The sequence below is a fragment of the Phodopus roborovskii genome, unplaced genomic scaffold (genome assembly GCF_943737965.1).
Source record: "Phodopus roborovskii unplaced genomic scaffold, PHOROB, whole genome shotgun sequence".
NCBI classification, from domain to species: Eukaryota; Metazoa; Chordata; class Mammalia; order Rodentia; family Cricetidae; genus Phodopus; species Phodopus roborovskii.
The window spans coordinates 8,130,730-8,153,751 of NW_026126625.1; the positions used below are offsets into that span (position 1 = coordinate 8,130,730).

Below are 23,022 nucleotides of genomic sequence, written 5' to 3' on the forward strand. Positions count from 1 at the left end.
AACTGTAAGCCCTCATGCATAGTTGCCTAAAGCCACCTAAGAGTGTTTTACTGACTTCCACTATCTAACATCTCTCTTTGTCACCTGGTTCTGTTTTTTTTTCCAAAGGAGCCACAGCTGAGGTTTTCGGTGTAAGTCCTTCAGTTAGAAACAGCTAGAAACATTCATTAGCTTTAAAGCCAAAGCCACTGCTTCTTTTCCTTCCTTCCTTCATCCCTCTCTCCCTCCCTTCCTTCTTCCCTCACTCCCCCATCTTCCTTTCTCTTCCTTCCTTTCTTTCTTTTTTCCTTTCTTCCTTCCTTCCTTCCTTCCTTTCTTTATTCCTTTCTTTCGTTCTCTCTCTCCTTCCTTCCTTCCTTCCTTCCTTCCTTCCTAGTACAGATTAAAGTACTTAAAGTTGTCCTTATAGGGGCTGGAGAGACAGATCTCTTACAAAAGACCTGGGTTCAGTTCCCTTCCCACAATGCAGCTCACACTTGCCTGTTACTCCAATTCTAGGGGTTCTGGTATCCCCTTTCTGACCTTTCCTGGTTCCTGTGTGCATGTGGTGAATATACTGTCCTGTGGGTTCACATACAGATGCATACATATAAAAGAGATGCCATATTAAAAAGTGCAATTATAAATGAGCTGCAAAGATCTGGGCACAAAAGAAGGCTTCAGTTCCTGATGGCACTTCCAGCTGTGCGAGGCTGCTGGTCCTACTGGCTCACTCCCTACCCCCTTCCTCTCTGTGGAGTCTGGAGGGGAAGAATTAGCTGGGTGTTGGACACAGATTCTCATCCTCTTCCATAATAGTGGTGGGATGATTATGGATACCCTGGGTCCACCCACCTTGCCACCTGCTGTAGATGCCACAGAGGGCTCTGTGTGAACTCAGAGCTAAAGTGTCACCTCTGCAGTTCTCCTAGGCATCTAAACCAAACTAATAAGCCGTGGTTCTAGATCACCTCCCTAGATTCCCCCACACTCTTGGGGCTGAGTTCCTAGGAAACGTGGACCGTTGCTCTTCAGTACTATGGTGAAACAATAGCTGCCCAACCAACACAGCACACATTTACCATCAGTTCCTGGTTTGGCTATTGTGCCGTAGATTACCATGGACCACATGAGAAAAGACTACATAGGATTTCTCTGTACCCATTTCAATGAATTTATATTTATTTAAGGAGAAATAATATTTTAAATCAAAATTAAGACTCTTTTGAATAGGTAATAAGAGACATGGCTTCACTCGAGCTGTGATTTTAGGTACATCGTGAAAAAACATCAACTAAGGAAACTTTCCTTTTTATTCTGTGGTAGAAATGGTTTCAAGAACTTGATTGGGCCAAAAAAAGGAAAAAAAAATCCTTGCTAGCCCCTAAAAATTTCATATATCTGTTCTGCCAACATGAGTCAATGCCATCAACTGAGTAGATAGTTCTATATCTGTTAATCACACATACTGATATTGCACTTAGTAAAAATGTCATTTGAAATCAAATGTCTTTAGGATTGTTCTCATATTTAAATTTTATTTTTTAAATTTTCAGTTATTGAGTCAAAAACACTTCAAGGAAACAGAGGAGAACACAGTTTCAACAGTCCTGGGGTTTTTGTTGTGGAAAACACAACAATTGAGTTTCAGAAGGGTGCTGACAGACATACCTTCAAGATTCCCGGACCCCTGATGGCTGATTTCATCTTCAAGGTAGATATACCATCTTTAGAGCATCCTACTTAAACACAGCAGGGGTGTTCTTCAGGGAGCTGGCAATGATCGTGTCCATACAGCCTGTGTGTCTGTGTTTCCGTCTGAACAGGTCATTTCCAAGAACTGTTCTTCTCTCTCAAGTAGAGACTCTCAGGGTTAAGAATCAATCTTTGATCCTATGGGGGAGGAGATAATTTCTTATTAATCACACCCAGGTGCCCTGCTCAGTTTAAACCCACAGGAAGTTCAGGGGAGATGAAAAAAAAAAAAAAAAAAAAAAGGGCAGGGCAGGGCATGGCATCTGTCCCTGCCATCCTCAGCCCTGAGAGTGTGTTGTACTGCAGCATCTGATTCAAGACCAGGGTCATATTTGATGAAGCTCCCTGCCCTAGCACCCTTTCAGACTGTGTCTCCTCCGGGTCCCTGAGTCTGCTTCTCTCTCTAGGTAGAGTTGAGCCATCTTCCCTTGTATAAAAGAATTAAGTGCAGAGGCTAATCTATTCCCAAAGCAGTGCAGGTTAACACAGTGTATGAGTTTTCTGAGGAATGAGAGAACAAATGATAATCCGGTGAGTGAATTTTCCCTTCATTTCCAGAAAAAAAAAATCATTCAAAATTTAGTAGAAGGATGAAAATTGCTCTAATTGCCAATTATACCTTCATGAAGGAAAATGATATTTGTTGCTTTTCTAGTTGTTATAATAACAAAATCCCTGACAAAAGCAACTTAGACAGGAAAGAAGGAAGGGTTTGTTTTGGCTTATAGTTTGAGAGTAAGCCCATCATGGCTGGGAAGGCATGGCGGCAGAGCCACGTGGTAGCTGACCACAGCTACTGTCAGGAAGTAGGGGAGAGAGATTAATGCTGGTGCTGAGCAATCCCTTCCATTTTATATAGTCAGGACCCTTATTCAGATGGGTTTCTCTGTCTCAACCTAGTATAGAAACTCCTTCACAGGCATTTCCAGAGGCCTGACTCCTAGATGAGTTTACACACTCTTGATATTAATCATCACACCCACGAAAATCCTTGAAATCTTTTTTTAAAAAAAAACTGTATTCTTGATTTTCAATTTTCAAAGTATTAATTCGGCAACAAATGTTTTATGGAGGCACTGGTTCTGCTACCAGAGAACATGTAGAGGGTTGATTAAGTCTGTGAGCTGATCTGTATCCATCGGGATCAACTTCCGCCTACAGCGTGCCCGCTGAGGGTTAGCTGCCATAGCTTTGCTTTGTGTGGGAGCATTCCTTGGCTGGGATCCTGGACCATGTGCCATGAACCGGGCTAAGAAGCAGCAGGACCCACCCCTCCCTGCTTCCTGCTGTGGGTGTGATGTGCCCAGTTGCTTCAAGCTGGAGCCTCCTTGTTATGCCCACTGTGACAGATGGCACTCTGGAACTGTGAGCCAGGACAAACCCTTTCTCCCTGAAGTCCCTTTTGTCCAAGTTTTGTCATGATGGTAGGAAGGGAAACTAAGACCAATGCTGGAGAGATTTTTTTTTAATATTAAAAATGTCAGTTAATACTTTTTCTGATCTAAAGGTGGAAGGGATTTGACAAGTAGCTGGCTTGCTCTATGCTGAGGAGGTTGTGGCTTCACTCTTGTTTGCCACAATCCACATTTCCCCCAAATGTATCCCTCACATTGTATTAAAGGAACAGGTGTCTGCTGCCACTCATCTTGCTCCAGCCATCTTTATCATATGCCTGGCTTCCATAGGTATCTGTCACTCTTGTGTGAGATCCCGAAAGCATCAAGCCCAAATTCTTCTGACAGTCACATTGCCCAGAGATGTGGAGGGAGGCATAATCATCATGACTTCTCCCTCTGGTTTCTTACTATAGCATAAAGTCTACGCTTTCCTAGTTTCCTGCTTGATTCTCTTTCACACTCATAGACACAATACCTTTTTCCTCTAATTGCTAAGAGAACAGATATTCTCACTGAGTCAATACAGAGGGCTCTGACTGAATGAGTGACCGAGATTGGATGGGAGAGATATCCATAAAGATTAGTATTTTGAGATAGTGGTTATAATATCAGCATGGATCAAGCTTGAAGGGACCATGTTGATTCTTTGTACAAGATCACACATAATTGTGAGCTATAGATGGCTGTTGTGTGTGGGTGCAGTGTGTGTGCTCATGCATGTAGAAGCCAGAAGTCCACCTGAGCTGTTGTGTGTGGGTGCATGTGTGTGTATATGGGGTGCACGTGTGTTCTCTTGCATATAGCAGCTGGAAATCCATCTGGGCTACTGTGTGTGGATGCATGTGTGTGCTCATGCATGTAGACGCCCACCTGGGCTGTTGCTCCTTTGAGTTTTCTACCTATGTTTTAAGATAGTTTCTCATGGAAACCCAGCGTTACTGATTAGGCTAGGCTGTCAGTCCTGTGAACACAGGGATTCTCCTGTCCTGCCTCTCGGATGCTGGGATTACAAGTGTGTGCCAGTATCCCCAGCTTTTACTTTAAATGCAGGCACTGAACATCAGATTCAGGTCCTCACATGGCAGGCCCTCTACCCACTGAGCTTTCTCTCCATTTCTATGAGACATATATCTGTGCATAGACAGTCCATGTGTATGTGCATACATTTGCAATGCTGAGGAGCACATCACTAAGTGAAATCAGTGACCATTGCGAAGGGGGCATGTGTTTGGAGAAAGTGGCCTTTGGTGTGTTTGTAGTATATGATTCTTAAAATAATTTTAATACTATGTATTCATATAGCACTTGTACAAACAAAGATTATTTCTGACATTCTTAACCAAATTTGCACTTACCTCTTAACAGAGTGTGACTTGACACCGTGCTCTCTGCACTCTGATTTAGCAGTCCCCTCATTCTGTCTCTGAACCCTGGACTTCTCAGACTGAATAAACAGTTCTGGACCTCAGCATCAGTGTCTGCAAAGCTTGGGGCCCTCAAGACTGAAAGGGCTGTTTAAAAACATATTTATCAAAGAGGGTGTTACACACAACTAACTGTGTATAAACAGAGTGTCATTTCCATGCCTACAGCCATTTTCTCCCACGGCTGTGGTGTGCTTGGTGGGAGAGAACCTGGCAAAGTTGGAGATATTACAATGAAGTAAGAACGGCTCCGATGTTGTTTTTCTCTGACTTGGGAGCTTGTCCAAATAATGTGGGTTTCTAGGAAATATTCTTTTCTATCAGTCACTCTGTTCCCTTTGTTCAGAGCAGTGTAGTGTTGCCCAGCTGTGCTGTGGCGGAGGAACTCTTTGCTTACATCCCTCTCTTCCTGAACCATCACATGATCAAGTAACACCTGGATTCTGCTTAGAGGGAGGGGGAAAGAGTCCACCCAGTGTTACTGATGACTGTCCCCTGCACTTCACTGTGCCCTTCCCATCTCACTCAGGGAAAAGCATCTGGTACAAAGCTGGCTTCCACCTAAAACAGAAAGAACTCTGAGGCAGGGGCCAGGCCACCCACTCCATGCTCCCACCAGCACAGTCAGTGTTCTGGGCTATGTTTGTCTTCATAGTTTATGTCATAGATTTTTATAAATGCAGGGCTTTTAGTAAATGAGCTATTAAAAACTATTGTAATTGTACAAGTAATGTGTACTTCACTAGGAGAAAAGAAAAATTCAGTTTTTTTCATCTTTAAGGTACTATTTTCATAGCTAGATTGTCTCAGCAATCTCTGCCTTCTCGTCTTTCTGTGGGTTTCTCCCTATTTGCCCTTGTTTTCCTGAATAATAATTTCTCATGGTGGCTCCAGTCCCATCTCTGGTGCAATGGGGTGATTTACCCTGGAGCATGTGAGGATTTTGTCCTGCAATACATGTACCTGCCCACCAGTGGGCAGTAGATACTCTTGACCAAGCAATTGCTGTTTGGGGCAGTTGCTGACAGATGAATTATAGTCACTGGTTATAGGGTGGAAAATGACCTAACAATGGCATCTGGGAGTGTTTGGGAACATTAAATTAGAGTGTTTTTCATTAAGATTACTTCTTAAATAAAATTAAATGACTCTGATGAAGATACATATTTCTGTGGTAGAAGCTTCTCTGGGAAACATACACCCATTGTCAGGGGAGAGAAGAAAACATTTGTCTTCTTTTCCTTTGCAAGCTGTCATTTGGGAGGAGTTATTTTTCTTCAATTCAGATATTTTCTGTTCCTGTAGGTAAATGCTTTCTGGTTGCTTTTCCATGCGTTTTCAACCATGCAGTCTGTCTCCAATTTCCTCCGAGGCAACTCTGATATCTTGTATGCTGTCTACTCACATTGTCTCACTTGTCTAGAGAATTACGATGGCTTATCTAACTGCTTCCTTTCTGTCACGGCCTCACCATATGGTGGCAGCAGTAATGAAATCCACATATTTCCAGGTGCTTTAGAATACGGCACGTGTGTGTGTGTGTGTGTGTGTGTGTGTGTGTGTGTGTGTGTGTGTACATGTGCCCTCAGATGCCAGAAGAGGCCACTAAACCTTGAGTTATTTGTTTGTTTGTTTGTTCTGAGACAGGGTTTCTCTATGTACCCTTGGCTGTTCTGGAATTTGTTTTATAGACCAGGCTGGCTTCAAACTTAGAGATTCACCTGCCTCTGCCTCTCCAGTACTGGGATTAAAGACATGTGCCACCTCTGCTGGATGAGTTTCTTTTCTGTTTTTATTACATTTTAATTTATTTTCTGTGAAGGGAGGCCACAGGTGGGCACATACATGTGCCATGTTGAGAGTGGAGGGCAGAGGACAATTTGCACAAGTTAGTTCTCTCCTTCCACTGTGTGGGTCCTGGGAATGGGACTCGGGGTTGTCATCTGATGGCTGGCCCATTGCTACCCCGTCTTTGAGTTTCCTTAGTGAAGGAACAAGTGGTCTCTACAGTGCTTATTTTTCTTTCAACCTTTCTTTTCTGTTTGCTTGTTTGCTTTGTGGCTACACATGACCTTGAATTCCTCACCCTTCTGCCACCTCCTAGCTGCTGCCCTGACCGGTGGGGCAGCAAAGAAGGCCTGAACTCCAAAGGACCTGGAATGAAGGACAGGAGACATGAGAAACCAGCAGCAAGACAGGCTTTCTGATCAAGCTGCAAAATTTGATTTCTCTCAAGCATGTTATGTAGTGGTTAGGGTGGGAAGCTAGGTAAGATGGGGAATCAGATGAGGGGAGGTCATTGCCTGGTAACCAGACCGCCTGGGGTTCTTCATTATAAGTCACTGAAGGTGAGCAGGATATCTGCTAAGAGGAAATGCAGGTAGAGATAAGCAGGTTGTTAGTAGGGGAAGAGGTCTCAGGAGTTGCTAAATAATTACATAAGGAAAGGTTACCTAACTGCATTCCTGTAAGCCCTAAATTCTACTTCTCAGGAAGTTAGAGAGGCGGAGAAGGTAGATTGGAACTGAAGCTGGCAATTTCTAAGGCTTATGCCACAAACGCTCCCAGCAAGCTGCTGCCATTGCCGTTTGAGTTGCATCCCCAAGGATTCCTCAATTTCACAGTTGTCTAAGAGATTGTCTAACATTTTCTTCCTGCCATGCTGATATTTTCAGTCTGAAGTATGGTGGAGGCGTCCAGGGGACTGAGTGAGAAGAGAGATCCCAGGGAACCATGGCCCGAGGGAGCGTTTTTTCTTTATTATTACAGTGTTTCTCTTGAGATATAAAATCCATTTTCTGTGCTAGTTACAACAGCCAAAACAAAATCAAGAAACTAACAATGTGACACAAGGCTCATCTTCAGTCTACTTGGAATGGGGGAGGGGTGATTGTAAGTAGGGAGGGTGACAGTTTTAAGTGCATTTGCATATATAGTGCTTGTTAGTTTCAGCCTTGAGTTCACATGGCAGTTGGTTATACCTGATTTATTTCTCAGGGCTCTCTCTTCTCCCCTGGGTGGGAAGAGTTCCTGAAGGAAGGACCAGAACAGTTAATGGGAAGCAGATTAAATGGAGACAGATGGAGAGTTGTCACCTCTCACATTTTCTCTGAAATGGAGTACAGACTTATCAGATGGGCATGACCTTGTAGAAAGAGTTGTGAGTCTGAATACTGAGGAAGAAGCACTAAGTATTTTCTTGAAGAATTGGAGAATAACAGGCTATGGGGAAAATTGTGTGGTTCCTTAAAGTCCCTAGTGCCTATTAGAGGTTAAGATTGGATTTTTTGTTTGTTTGTTTGTTTTTTTGTTTGTTTTTGAGACAGGGTTTCTCTGTTTTCCTTTAGAGCCTGTTCTGGAACTTGCTCTGTAGACCAGTCTGGTCTTGAACTCACAGAGATCTGCCTGCCTCTGCCACCCAAGTGCTGGGATTAAAGGTGTGTGCCACCAATGCCCAGTTTAGGATTGGATTTTTTAAATAAGCATGTGACTAAGCATCTCAGAATATGCTTGCAATACCATTAATTAAGAGGCAGAGGCAGGATCCAGGTTTGAGGCTAACTTGGATCCTAGTGTAAGTTCGAGGGTAGTCTGAGCTATAGAATAAGACCTGTCAAAGAGAACAGAATAGAATAATTTATTGGTTAAATGGTTTTTTTTTTTTTTTGTTTTTTGTTTTATTCTAATCATCCAGAAAGTATCTCTGATGTGTTTAGACACTAAATTTTAGTTATGCTGATTAAATTTTTTAGTTTTACTTTCTGTTTATACACATTTTTACCTTCGTTTATTTCTTCTACGGATTCATTTTTATGTTGTGTCTTGAATTTCTAGAGCTGAATTGTTTTCAAGACAAGGTTTCTCTGTATACCCCTGGCTGTCCTGGAACTCAGAGAGATCTGCTTGTCTCTGCCTCCCATGTGCTAGATGTAGAACTGAATTCTTAGTTCACTTCATGTACATAGTTTCCTCCATTGTTAGCGTTCCTACAAAGAAAGTCTTAATTTGTTTGCAGTGTGGCATATCCATATTTACTGCCTGTTTGTGGTGTGGTATATCCATCTTTACCATTTGTTTGTAGTGTGGCATGCCTCTCTTTACTGTTTGTTTGCGGTGTGGCAGAACCTTGGTGCTGTTTGTGTCCTGAATAAGAAATTTTTGGCTCATCCTACTCATGCCAATATTCTTCTGTGTTAGTTACTTCCTGGGGCTTTAATGTTTTGCCTTCCCTTGAACTGTGAGTTCAGCATATTCTTTCATATTTCTTTCAGTGTGACAATCACATTGACACAAAGCCACTGCATGGAGAATAGCCCCTCTCTCCTAACTCTAAATCCAGAGGCCACTCTGTGTAGGTGGGATTTTGTTTCATGGGGAGAATTATTCAAAGATCAAAGTGATTTATCTGCACTGTATCCAAATGAGACTCAATATATGTTCTGAAAGCTCTAGCTATGTTTTTGAAGATGATCCTTGATAGTCTTGATTCTGAATTTCCCTGTCAGTCTTGAAGTCAGGTTTTTCAGTTTGTATAAAACTCCTTGGAGGAGGTAGAGGCAGGGTCTGCGGTGTGAATATTGTATAGAATTCTCAAAGAATAAATTTTAAGAATTAAATATAAATAAATACAGATGATTTTCCAAACAAACAGAATTCTTTGGATCTGTTAATCAGTGTGAATCAGCTTCCAACGCTGGCCTTTTAATCCATAAATATCATGTCTCCACATGTCAGTCTGGTAACGTGAAATTTCCCTCAGTATTTTTTATTTCCAGCCTGTGTGTCTCATGTGTCTTGTATTACACTTATCACCACTGTTTGATGCTTTGATGTTTTTACGAATATCTCTTCCTTCTTTTTCTATTTATCTGTGTCTAGTGTGGGAAGCTGTCTTTTAGGGGCTGCAGTCAGAGCCAGCCTGGCTGCCCATGGTTCCTACCTGAGAGAGGGAGTGTGGCCCAAGAATGGTTAGCTAAGGGAGTTAAGAGAAAGACACAGAAATATTGTCAGGAGGGCCATTCACATCATACTGAACACCTTAGTTTATTCTTTAACTTAAGTACCCAAATCAAAAGTGGGGACAATGGCAAAAGACTTCTGTTATCATGTATGAGGGGCAAAGAGACTTACTTCTCTTAATCCTCCAGGTATTTGGTAGCCGCACCTGCCATCTGGCCTTCAGGGTCAAGAGTAAACACACCTGAGCACAAGTCTGTTGTTACTCAGATAAAGACATCCACTACCAAGGGTGAAACATCCTGTAGCAGCCAAGCCTAGTCTTATAGGTAGGTATAAAAAAAACAGTTTTGAACTCTCTGACCTTCAGTCAAGACGGAGTGGAGCCATCTTAATGGATCCTGACAATATATCTGTGTCTAGCAGATGAAAATTAAATAGACTTTTATATCTCATTATGTTCTCACTGTAGTCACGTAGTGCTGCTGGTCATTTGTGTGTTTTTTGAAGTATACTTGTATAGATTGTGACATCTGTATGATGACAGTTGTGGTTTTCCTTCCGTCATTTTGTGTTTTCCTCTTATCTTGCGTTATTTGGGACGTGTGATACAAGGTTGAACAGACATAAAGACAGCAAGCAGCCTTCCGCTGCCTGTCACTTCAGGGCAGAGCCCTCTGCACAGTTTATGTGAAGTTTTCTGTGGAATCTCTCGAGATCTTACCCGATGGAAAGAATATGTTTTCATTATACCACACAAGTGTAGATAAAAATTATCAAAGCTTGCCGTGTCTTTTAAGACAATAATGAGATTGTTCCCCCTTTTCCCTTTTGATCTGAATCAAAGGCTAAACCATCCATCCATGTTTTCTATTATAAGCACTATTCAGACATCATTACATTTTAGAATTTATTATTGTTTTATTATTCATAAAACTATGTATCTTATTATATATCACTGGATGTACATTTACATTATTTTAGATTTTGTATTTGTTTCGAGGACAGGTTTTCTTTTTAACTTTAATTTTATGTGTATGAGTGTTTTGCCTGCATGTATGTCTGTGTATCAAATATATACCTGATGCCTGTGGAGAGAAGAAGAGGACATTGGAGACCCTAGAACTGCAATCATAGACCCTTTTGGGATCTGTCACGTGGGTACTAGACTAGAACCCAGGTCCTGTAAGAGTAGCCAGTGCTCTTAACCTTTGACCCATCTGTCTGGTCCCTCAGAACTGGTTTTTGCTTGCTTGGAATGTTCTTTCCAGGTCTTGGTATTGGTATTCATTTTATAAAATACTTTACAAGAGAGACAAACTGTCCTGAGCCCCAAGATGTTTGGGGACTGCCGTTTTCACAGCTTCTATCATACTCCAGCCTGGTCTGTGAATGTTCATGTTTTAATCATTGTCGCCACTATTCAGGTGGAAGCCCACACCTTATCCTTTAACTTTGAGAACATTTGTCTACCCAGTAGAACAGCTAAAGAGACATTATTACCTTGGCAGTTTCCTTGGCAGTTTACTGCACTGAAAACATGTCTCCTTTCGGCAATTCTTGGGTATAAAGTCTTGGGGATCAGACGTGTGTTCACATTTCAGGGTCTTCCTCTTTGAGCTTAACTTTTATTTTCCCTTTATTTCTCTTTGTGCTGCTTCCTGGGAGCCTTCCTAAACTCATGGGATTCTGTTTTTCAACCAGGGAATAAACTAAAGAAAACATAGGAAGAGAGCTTGTTGTTTGAGTAAAATCACCTACAAATGAGTAGTCCTGTGTATAACTGCTGCTTGCCCCCAACAGTGTCCTTGCCTTTTAATTAGCTACTAGGACATTCACATATGACTACAATGTATCCCCAGTTGAGTCATTAGAAGAACTTCAAGAAGGGAATACTTGAGGTGTTGTTATTGAAAATGTTAGAGTCAAAGTACATATCAAGTTTACTTGTATGGGAATATCATAACGAAGCCCATTGCTTTGTAGAATTTATGCATAGTAATGGAAAATTAAAGACTATTTATGTAATATCAATGCAAAGTAAGAATCACTGGAGTCAAGATTTCCAGTATACATAGTATGTTATAAGCAAACCCAACACAAATTAAATCTCACTTCCTGGTGTCATGGAAACAGGAACTAACATTTCAGGAAGGAAAAACATCAAATGAGTAAGCAAACAAGTCCATGCTCTGTTTTGTGCACTGTTCAGAGGCACAAATTTATATGGAAAAATGACTCCAGGAAGACTTATTATCACCTGAACCCCCATTTGGGTAAGTCTGGCTGACAGGCTAGCCAATCTAAAGCCCTCATAGTCCTCCTGTAGCTTAGCTTATTGTCATACTTGTGGGTGTTGCCTAAGATGGACAAAGAAGACAGGAAGAGCCGGGGCTCACTTTGCGGAATGTGCCATGCCGTCACCATTCTCTCTGTCTAGACCAGGCACACTGTGGCCAAAGGCAGCGTTGTCCAGTTCTTCTTTTACCAGCCCATCAGCCATCAGTGGAGACAGACGGACTTCTTTCCTTGCACCGTGACATGTGGAGGAGGTGAGACACAGTCTTCATTCTGGGATACCCAGAGCTGTGAGTCGGGATGCACACATGCCTGGGTGAGGTAAACTTTATGACTGGGATAGAAGGAAGTGTCTCATGTGTGCTAAGTTCCAGGGCCTAATAGTTAAAGAAGGTTTGGGGTCACGTGTAATCCAAGTGCACTTATACAAAATAAAAAGGGTTTCAATAGACATTTGTCTGCTTGGTGTGGAGACATGATGGCCTGAAGTAGATGGAGAGCAGGTCACAGCTAACACCAAAGTGACTGTTTTTCTGAGATGAGCTTTTAAACAAGGGAATACAGGATTCCAAATTGGTACCAGTCCAGGATTCCCAAGTTGCTGGGGTTCCCAGAGTACTTGAGGAGTTTCCCTGTGAGTACTAGACAGTGATACCGGGTGCTTACAACCTGACCAGCTGTATACAGAAGGTTCTTTGTCATATTCCTGAGGAAGTCAGTTTGGTGTTTGCTTTACACATGGCTGAGGTAAAACTTAGTGAGGGTCCCCATTCATCAGGTGGCACAGTCAGGCTCTGATTAGATTGCCCTGTTGTGCCTCCTGAACTGTCTTCTATCCCCGTGTGAAGGGCACATCTTGGGCAAGGCTCTGTTTGAAGAGTTAGAATACTTCTTAGCTCAGCCCAGCCCTAAATCATTTCTTCCCTTGAAGATGAATAACACCCATTAAGAATGTCAGGAAGGGAAAAGGGGTTCTGGGCTCTCATCCTAACTATAAGCATATTGAGGAGGACTCCTTGGCCAGTGCCAAGTTCTCATAAACATGCAGGTGAGATCTTTCTAGACTTAAGCTTCCCATGAGAGTAGATGCTGGCTCTTTTGTGGGGAAGCACTGAGTAGTCCAAACCCTAGTGGGAGCATGTGTCCTTAGAAATGTAAGAGTAATAGCATAGGATGGGTCAAGACCCTAGAATGAAAGAAAAGAGTGAATTTTTCTGAGTATCAGCCACTTTGTTTAGATACAGTGTGAAGAGCATGAGACTCTTAATCTCAGGGTCATGGGTTCATGCCCCATGTTGGGTGCCATTTGAAGAGAGTAGAAACCTGTCTTCTTCCACCTGCTCCTGCAGCTGTTCAGTCCCAAATAAACGCACAGAGGCTTCTAATGATTATAAACTGTTTGTCTGATGGCTCCGGCTTCTTATTGGCTAGCTCCCTCTTAATTATTTACCTATTCTATTAAAATATGTATTGCCATGAGACTGTGGCTTACCGGTAATGCTCTGACAAGTTCCTCCTTCAGTGGCTACATGGCGCTTTTCTGCATTCCTCTTCCCAGCCTTCTGCTAGCCTGATAGCCCCACCTATACTTCCTGCCTGACTACATCCTGCCTGTCCATTGGCCAAAACTTTATTCATCAACCAATAAGAGAAACATATATTCACGGCATACAAAAAGACCTCCCCCATCAACAGTGTGATGAACAGTTCTTATCCTATAGGCATCTGTCTTGGGGTTTCTGTCACTGTGATGAAATACCATGACTGCAAGCAACTTGGAGAGGAAGGGGTTTATTCCACATCAGGGTCCATCATGGAATCAGCTTGGGCAGGAACTCAAAAGGAGCAGGAACTTGAAGGCAGGAGCTGATACAGAGGGCATGGAGAAGTGCACTTACGGGCTTGCTCCTCACAGCCTGCTTTCCTATAAAATAGAGGACCATTAGCCCAGTGATGGCACCACCCACAATGTTCTGGACCCTTCCCCATCAATCACTGATTAAGGAAATGTCATATAGGCTTGCCTACATCCTGGTCTCATGGAGGCATTTTTTCAACTGAGGCTTCCTCCTCTCAGATGACTCTAGCTAGTGTTAAATTGACATAAAACTAGCCAGGACAGCATCCTTCTGAAGCTCCAGCATCAGCAGTACCAACCTGTAAATTCTCAGACTACCTCCAGCTCCTTAAGCAGCACTGAGGGTGTTTCTGTTGTGTTTTACAGGTATCCCAGGGTTGCATGATACACTCTGCATTTTGAGGATTACTCTGTAAAGTAGTACCTCTGGCTATTGGCTACAGCACAGGGATATCTGCCTTGTGTATGTTACCACTACACTGTTAAAGACTCAAGGAATTCTCTTTAAATGGTTTTTTCCCTTTCTTTTTTATTAATTTATATTTTTACATTCCAATCCCAGTTCCCCAATCCCTTCTCTCCTCTCTCTCTCCTCCCACTTCACCCCCCCCAACCTCCCTTCTGCTCCTCAGAGAGGGTAAGACCTCCCCTAGGAAGTCTACTAAGTCTGCTAAATGGGTGTTTTTTAAAACTTAAATATATTTAGAAAAGTAACTTAATCATAACACCCAGCATAGGGAATGACTGTCTGTGGCCACACAGAACACAACTACAAAGACAAATACAGTGACAGCAGAACTGTCTCTGGGATTATTGGGAATTTTGTCAAACATGAAACACAGTTTTTGTCTGCTTGTTTGTTTTTTGACACAGGTTTTTCCTCATAACTTGCTATGTAGCTAGCTATATGGTCCTTCTCCATATATCTTTTTTTTTTTTTTTTTTTTTTTTTTTTTTTTTGCTGTTGCTGTTTGTTTTGTAGGACTGGGGATTAAACCCAGGACTTTGTGCATGCTAAATCAGCATGCTACCAACTAAGCTACATCATCTGTTCCAAGACAAATGATTCTATAGGAGACAAAGGATCCTTTAGATCTTCTAGTCAGTGATTCTGTATCAGGCTCCAAAGAAACAGAATCCCTGAGCTCTCCTGAAACACTGTTTGGAATGGAAAGTCTGAGCTGAATAAACCTGGGCCTTAGTGAGCCAATCCTGTTCTCTGACATTGGCATGCCAAGTTCACAGCAAGGGGCAGGCAGCCAGTATTGGGGCTGATGATGCCTCTCAGTGGTAGAATGTCTGCCTGGTGTGTTCAATCTCTGGTCCTTTCTCATCCACCATGAAAGGGGCAGCCTGGCTCAGTGTGTTAAGAGGAATGGTGGAGACTGAGGGTCAGACTCACTCATTTGTCTCCCTTTGAGCTCCGTTTCTCGTCTGTTGGAAGGAGTCTTTTCTCTCAATGCAATGGTACATGCTGAGGGATGTGGTGTGGCACTTATCCTTCAAAATCATCTGCTGTGTCCCAAACTAAAGTGATCCCAGAGGCACCTCCCATCCCCACAGTCTTAGGCACACTGGTGCTGACTATGAGTGACTCAAAGGACACTGAGGAGAGCTCCTGAAAGAGTGGGGCAGTATAGTTTGTTGAGTCCTGTATCCTTAGGTATGTAAGTCACAGGTCCAGGGAAGACAACAGTACCTCATGGGCCCCAAAATGATGGACCACGGAGAGACAATGGGACCTTTTTTTATTCATACTCTGCAGAGAAATGGGTTTCCCTTTCTTACTTATCCCTGGACTCTCGCAAGTAGCTTTTCAGACAGACACACACTTCCATTTGGACTCATAAAACCAAGGAGAAGCCCTTCACTCCAGGGGTTCCAAAAGCCCTTCACTCCATTTTACAACAGGTTATGGTAAAGTTCCATTGATCAAATTCTTGGGGGAGCTATTTTTCATACTTTGGTGCCCACAGAGAGGCAGTCCATCCTTCTGGAAGCATGACTGTATGGAGGGGCACCTCCCAGTGAGATCAGCCCCAGTGGGAAGGGAGGCAGAACACAGAGAGGCTGTTGGGGCTGCCCATCCTCTCCCACACACTGGCAGGGTTTCAGTGCATTTGTTCACAATACTGAAAGACAATCTGCCTTATTTCTTTACTCTTGGTAGTCTCTAAACTGCAATAAAATTAAAGAGGAAAATGAATTCTCTCTCTCAAATTATAAACACCTGTATGTCCCCCATTGAGTCGCTTTAGAAGAATGTTTCCACTTAGGACATAGATTTTTCTCTGATTCAAGGAACCGTAATCTTATTCCGTATTTGTTTGGAGGAAATATAAGTACACCCATCTAACCCACACAGAACACACGGCCAAATTTTAATTATATTAGTAATCAAACCTATGTGATTGTATGAATGGCATGCCAGAGATTTTTGGATAATGAAGAAAATTAGTTGGTTGGTCTCTGAGGCACCAAGGGTACTGTAGAAGGGTTGCCTGCTCTTGTCTGTAATTATCCACATGATACACTCGAGATTGTCTGGGAAGACTCTGAAACTGCCATGGCCATCTGATAGTGTGGTCTTTCTGGCAGACACTGGCACCAGAGTAACATTTTATTGATGCCGTTTGCATTTTCATTCTTGTGGCTTCAACCTTGCTTTTTGTAATGCGTACCAGCCGGTCCTCTGGCTCTCTGAGGTCAGCTGACTTCCAAGCCATGTCTTGTAGAAAGCTGCCTGGCGGTTCATAACGCCAGATTCCTCTGAGCAATCAGGACTTGAAATATATTTTTAGCCCTTTAGACAATTGGCAGACATTGAGAGATTAGCTTCAGAGTTTTATTTTTTTATTTTATTTTATAAAGCTCATTCTAGCTTTGAAAATTCACTTTTTTTTTTTTTAAACAACAGTTGACATGACATTTGTGTAATGACAGGAAAGCTGGAGTCAGAACTCTTAGGAAGGAAGGGGTCCTGTCTTGAGTTATTTTCTTAGGTTTACTATGCTCAGTACCTTGGAATGTTCGCTTTCCTCAAAGGAAAACAACATGGTCCAAATTGGATTTACTATAATCGGGAGTGAGTCTTCATTCCATCCCCTTTGAAAGCTTGTGTGGTAGAGGAGGTAGGGAGAAGGATTTTGCTCCTGCCTCTCCTGACAATGCTAATTTCCCAGGCAGCAAGGTTATTGGCATTGATGGTGCCCTGGCTACCTCAGGAGAGCAGATGAGTAAACAGAATAGAGGCAAATAGTGAACTATTGTGAAAGAAATACTCAGAGTCAGCTCTCAAAACATACTGTAGACTTTACAGTGCAGAGAAAAAAACAAGTGCAAAATAGACCAAGGCAAAGCTTACTTGGCATGTCCAAGGCCCTGGGTTTGATCTCACAGCACACAGATAAATTTTCTAACTTATCCAAGTATATGCATTTAATCATACTTATATACTTATACAATATACATAAAATATAATAGGAAGTTGAATTAAAAACATGCACCTCTAGCAATGTTATACAAGACGTTTTCATACTTAAGAATATAGAAATGATAGCTCAGAAGGGGTATCTGGGGAGATGAAGAGGATGGGAATGGGCATGCTGTAGGAGAATAACAAGTAAAACAAGGGAACAAGAGGGAGGTAGGGGCTCCCACAGTGACAGGAACAGACAGACAGTAACCTGGCAACCATGAAAAACCAAACTGAGGTCTGGATAGTTCCTAAAAGGAGTCAACTGTAATGTGCACAATGGTCAGCGCAAGCATTTGTGCTTGGCCACAGGTTTTAGTAGTTTCACAAGAATCTGAGACCATTCAACAGAAAGTACCCACCTCCTGGGTCCTTCTGGCTTCATTACCATGAAGAGCCCTGGGACCTGTGTTTGGTAAATCTCGCCCATGCTTCTGTTTGTTCACAAGCTGAATACCATAGAGACCACAGAGCTAGGTTTCCTAGAGAGGAAGATAAGCATGTGGCCCCCACCCTTGCCAAGCAGATGCACAACTGATATAGCTTGTATCCTTTGCTGTCACACCTTTAGGGTATCAGCTCAACTCTGCTGAGTGCATGGACATCCGCTTGAAAAGAGTGGTGCCTGACCACTATTGTCATTACTATCCAGAAAATGTGAAGCCCAAACCAAAGCTGAAGGAATGCAGCATGGATCCTTGCCCGTCGAGGTTGGTGCAATTGCCCACACTTTCCAAAGAAACAAGTCAACTCCAGTTGGGACACACTGGTTCTTACAGGGTGCTAAGCTTCTAGTTCTTGACTTTTGAACATGTTCCAGTGTCAGATCACATTTATAACCACAGTTAATGGGAACTAAGACACATTTGCTGGTCTGGTACCTCAGGCTACCTCTTGTCATGGCGTTGTGTATCCCTAAGATCTGTAATGAAACCTCTTGGGCAATTCTTGCAAATACATACATCAAAGATCCATATGTTTATGGGTCTGCCGAAATTCCATGCATAGTCCATCTGTCAGTCACAAACATCTCCTTCTCACTATTTTAGACTTTAAATTGGGTCACTCATTACCACATCTTGGATTTTGAAGTGTTCACATTTAACTCTGTATAAATAGTGCATTGTGCAAGGAAGCAAGCAGTTTTAATGCCAAAGCAGAAAAGCTATGCAGAAATTGTTCTATTGCATAATTTAGTACCTGCTGACTTGGATTGTCTGGGCAAGTTTCCTGGCTTTCCTTCAGTATCTTAAAATATCAGCCCAATATCAATCCCCTGGATCCTCCAGCTTCCTTCCAGCTGGCCAAGGCCATGGTGTGCAAGTGGGAAAAGCAGCCTTGTCCATGGCTCTCATTTCCTGTGCTATAATGCCCATTTTCTGTAATCCTGCTTGGACTATTAACAGAGACCTTTCAAAGGACAGAGTCTGGAAGCAGAGTGATTCTCTGAAGACTTGGCCAACATGACAGTGTGTTCATAGCACTAATATATTAGTATAGTGATGTTTAAAATGAAATAATAAACTTACCTAGATGAAGAGATTTTTCCTTTGATAGATAAGTCTTTAGTTATTTTTATTCTTTATATTCAATGGGAGATGGCCTGAGTAAGTATTTCTGTTAAAAACTGAAAAGATGCTGTCTGAATTTTGGTTGAGTGGCTGATGAGCCTCTTGACAGTTTTGGTTTTCCATTTGAAAGACTTCTGTCTTGTGGGATATCAAATACAGGTCAGGCAATTAGCAAATGTGGTCATTGAGTTGGAAATGATATTTTCACAGTCTATCTGTACTAGTGAATGACCATGTGGATTTAGAAAATTATTTTCACTATGGTTTCCTTTGCAGTGATGGATTTAAAGAGATTATGCCCTATGACCACTTTCAACCACTCCCTCGGTGAGTTAAATATTCTCTTCCTTTTATAATGGATTCTAAGTGTTTTTGCAGGAATACTTATTTCCCCTTTTATAAAGTTAAAAGTCAGCAGGCTAAATGATAAAAAAAAATCTGTATCTAAGAATTAGATGGAATGAGATGCCTTTGAAAAGTTTGTAGAGTGCCATTGCCCATTGCCAGGGTCATCAAGCTTATCTTGAACAACAAGTATCAAAAAACAAAATAAAAAAAAAAACCTAGAGTAGTGGTCCTCAACCTTTCTAATGCTGTAACTCTTTAATATAGTTCCTCATGTTGTGGTGACCCCCCCACCATAAAATTATTTTCATTGCTACTTCATAACAGTAATTTTGACATTGTTATGAATCATAATGTGATATGTAGGGTGTCTGATATGTGATCCCTGTGAAGGGGTCATTTAATCACCAAAGGGGTCATAACCCACAGGTTGAGAATCACTGAACTAGAGCCATTGCTCAGAAACTTGAATCCTCTTTAATAGCTAGATGACCAGTATCCTTTCCCTCCCTCCTGTCCTTGTTTCCTTCCTGTCTTCCTTGCTATTTTGTTTGAAACAGAAGCTCATGTGGTCCCAGCTGGCCTCAAAGTACATAGCTGAAGTTGCCTCAAATTCTTAATCTTCCTGCCTTTACCTCCCAAACATTAGAACTATAGGTGTGCAACACTATGACCAGATAGTATAGTTCTTTTTTTACTTTGACTATGAGTCTCAGGAATATGGTCCATCAGTACTTTATAACTGAGAAACAATTTAAAGGTCCTTTCTTACTCTATATTCTAATTAATTCAATTTTCATAATGGCTATTTGGAGGCTACAAGGTGGGTATATTTTTTCCCATCATATAGAAAACTCATGTTCAGAGAAGTTGAGTTCCTTGTAACCATGGTTACGATTAAAGTTCTAGGAGATTTAAGTCTTGTGTTATTTCAATAGAGCCATGACTTGATATTATGAAGTCACCCTTTTTGAAAGCTCTTGCAGATTTGAAATGAACTAGAATACATTAAATAAATAATGTAATTTTCTTTGTTTGCTTTTGAGCTGGGAACATAATCCGTGGACTGCATGTTCAGTGTCCTGTGGAGGAGGGATTCAGAGACGGAGTTTCGTGTGTGTAGAGGAGTCTATGCATGCAGAGATACTACAGGTAGAAGAATGGAAGTGCATGTATGCACCCAAGCCCAAGGTGATGCAAACTTGCAACCTATTTGATTGCCCCAAGTGGGTTGCCATGGAGTGGTCTCAGGTGAGTTTTGAAAACATGATGCTTTCATTAATGATGTGAGATTTTAATGCTGTTTGCTATGTTACTGGATATCATGATTTAGAAAAGTTGTATATAAGGGGCCAAGCAGATGGTTCAGTGGATAAAATGCTTGCCATGTGTCTTAGTTAGGGTTTCTATTGTTGTGAAGAGACATCATGACCATGGCAACTCTTATAAAGGAAAACATTTAATTGGGTATGGTTTACAGTTCACAGGTTTAGTCCATTATCATCATGGTAGAAAGCATGGAGACATGCAGGTGGACATGGTGCTGGAGAGGTAGCTGAGAGTCCTATATCTGCATCTGTAGGCAGCAGGAAGTGACAGTGACACTGGGTGTGCCTTAAGCTTCTGAGTCCTCAAAGCCTGCCCCCAGTGACCACTTCCTCCAACAAGGACACACCTCCTGATAGTGCCACTCCCTATGGTTCTGTGGGGAACCATTTACTTTCAAACTACCACATTCCACTCCCTGGCCCCCATAAGCTTGTAGCCACAATGCAAAAATGCATTAAGTCCAACTTCAGAAGTGCCCATACTCTCTCTATCACAGCCTCAACAACATTTAAAAGTCCAAAGTTCAAAGTCTCTTCTGAGACCACTGAAATTTCTTTACTTTAGACCTCTGTAAAATCAAAATGAAAAAGCAGATCACATGCTTCCAACATATAATGGTACTGAATATGCATTACTGTTCTGAAAGGGAGGAAAGGGAGCATTTGAGGAAATACTGGACCAAAGCAAGGCCTGATAACAGCTGGGCAAACTCCAAACTTTGCATCTCCATGTCTATTGTCAAAGCACTCTTCAGATCTCCAGCTCTTTTCAGCTCTGATGACTGCAGCACACGTCTTTCTCTTGGTTTCAGTCCCTGTCAGCAGCTCTTCCTGGCAGGTATCCCATCACTCTGGAACCTCCAACATTTTTGGGTCTCCAAAACAATCCAGGCTTCATCTTCACAGTTTCTCACAATGGTATCTCTAGGCCACCATTCAGGGACACTTCTGATGCATGCCAGGCCTCAGTGGCTTTCCTTAGTCATGGATAGAGAATTCATAATTCCCTTCTTTTATCCTTGACTCTTAAGCTAGAAGCAAGGAGCTAACTGCCATGTGCTGCTGCTTCATGGGACTGGAACATGGCACCCTCATACAATTACTTCGTTACCAGCTTTCTGGTTTTGATGGTTTCCTTTACTGCCTAAGATTGGCTGTCCTGGAATTCATTCTGCAGACCAGACTGACCTCAAACTCAAGAGATCTCCCAGCCTCTGCCTTCCCAATGTTGTATTAAAAGTCTGTACTACACACCCTGCTTTAAGCTTCTCTTTAACTACTTTTCACATTTTGGATACTTAGTTGAGTAGGAGCTTGCTGCAGTTCACCACTCCCTTTATTGCATTTAACATCAGTATTTAATTTAATCTGTTTATCTCCTTGAACACAGGAGTTAGGGCCATTCTACTTCCTGGCGCCCCTTTTCTCTTTGAGCTGTACATTTTGAATTTTTCCTTGCTCAGCTTGCTCCTTTTCATTATAGATCATCATAAGAGTTAACTCTTGTAACCACACAACAGAGTCAAAACTAGACTGTTTGAGATTTCCTCTGCCAATGCAACTGAGGCACAACTCTTCAAGGTAGCCTCAGGGGGACTTTTCAAGCAAGGGGAAAAAAAGTTCTCAGCCAAAATATCACAAGAGCAATCTCTAGGCCTCTAGACCACATGTTAATATTCTTCTCCTCTGAAACCTATTGACCTAGGCCCCCAGGGTTCAAATCAGCCTCGGCACCCCTGTCTTCCATGTTCCTACAAGTGTGGTCCATTAAGCCCAACTTAAAGCATTCAACGGCTTTTCTAATCCAAAGTCCTGAAGTCCACATTCCTCCCAACAAAAACATGCTCAGGTTTATCATAGCAATGGACAAATCCCTGGTAATAACTTCTATCTTAGGGTTTCTATTGCTATGAAGAGACACCATGACCACTGCAACTCTTAAAAAGGTAAACATTTAATTGGGGCTGGCTTACAGTTCAGATGGTCATGGTAGAAAGCATGGTGACATGCAGGCATACATGGTGCTATAGAGAGGTAGCTGAAGAGTCCTACATCTGGATCTGAAGGCAGCAGGAAATGACAGTGACACTGGGAAGGTTTTAAGCATCTGAGACCTTAAAAGCTGTCCCTCACCCTGGGACCACTTCCTCCAACTAGGCCATTCTAATTCTAGGAGGCCAACTAGACCTCCTAATAATACCATTCTCGTTGGGTGTATGGGGGTCATTTTCTTTCAAACTACCACACCACATAATCAGAATTCAGATTCCAAAGAACTCACTTTAAAGTCTGGCAGACCTGATGACTACCTGCAACCCCAGAACTTGGGAAAGAGAAAGAGAGGATTCTGAAGCAAGCTAAATGGCTAGATTATCCAAAATCAGTAAATGGAAGATGATCAAGGGCAATACCCCATGTCAGCTTCTTGTCTCTAAATATACATGCACATGCATACACATGAACCCTCACATATGCAAACATGCATGCACACATACATATCACACAGAAAAACCAAATATGTAAATAAATAATATATGTAAACATAGTCCTTATATTCAAAGAGCTCTAGAAGATAGGACAATGTGAGAGTAGTCACAAGTATCAGTTCAGGGAAAGATTTATTACTATTACGGGCT

At 42.0% G+C, this 23,022-nt stretch overlaps 1 protein-coding gene across 1 annotated transcript in view; it reads left to right on the forward strand.

Annotated features, from left to right (window-relative positions):
• Adamtsl3 (ADAMTS like 3) overlaps positions 1-23,022 on the forward strand; it is a 299,460-nt gene that overhangs the window by 169,046 nt on the left and 107,392 nt on the right. The window contains exons 9-13 of the mRNA XM_051206607.1: positions 1,536-1,693; positions 11,952-12,063; positions 17,714-17,852; positions 18,990-19,040; positions 20,105-20,309. Of these exons, the coding sequence (XP_051062564.1) occupies positions 1,536-1,693; positions 11,952-12,063; positions 17,714-17,852; positions 18,990-19,040; positions 20,105-20,309 (665 nt within the window). The remainder of the gene's footprint in view (positions 1-1,535; positions 1,694-11,951; positions 12,064-17,713; positions 17,853-18,989; positions 19,041-20,104; positions 20,310-23,022) is intronic.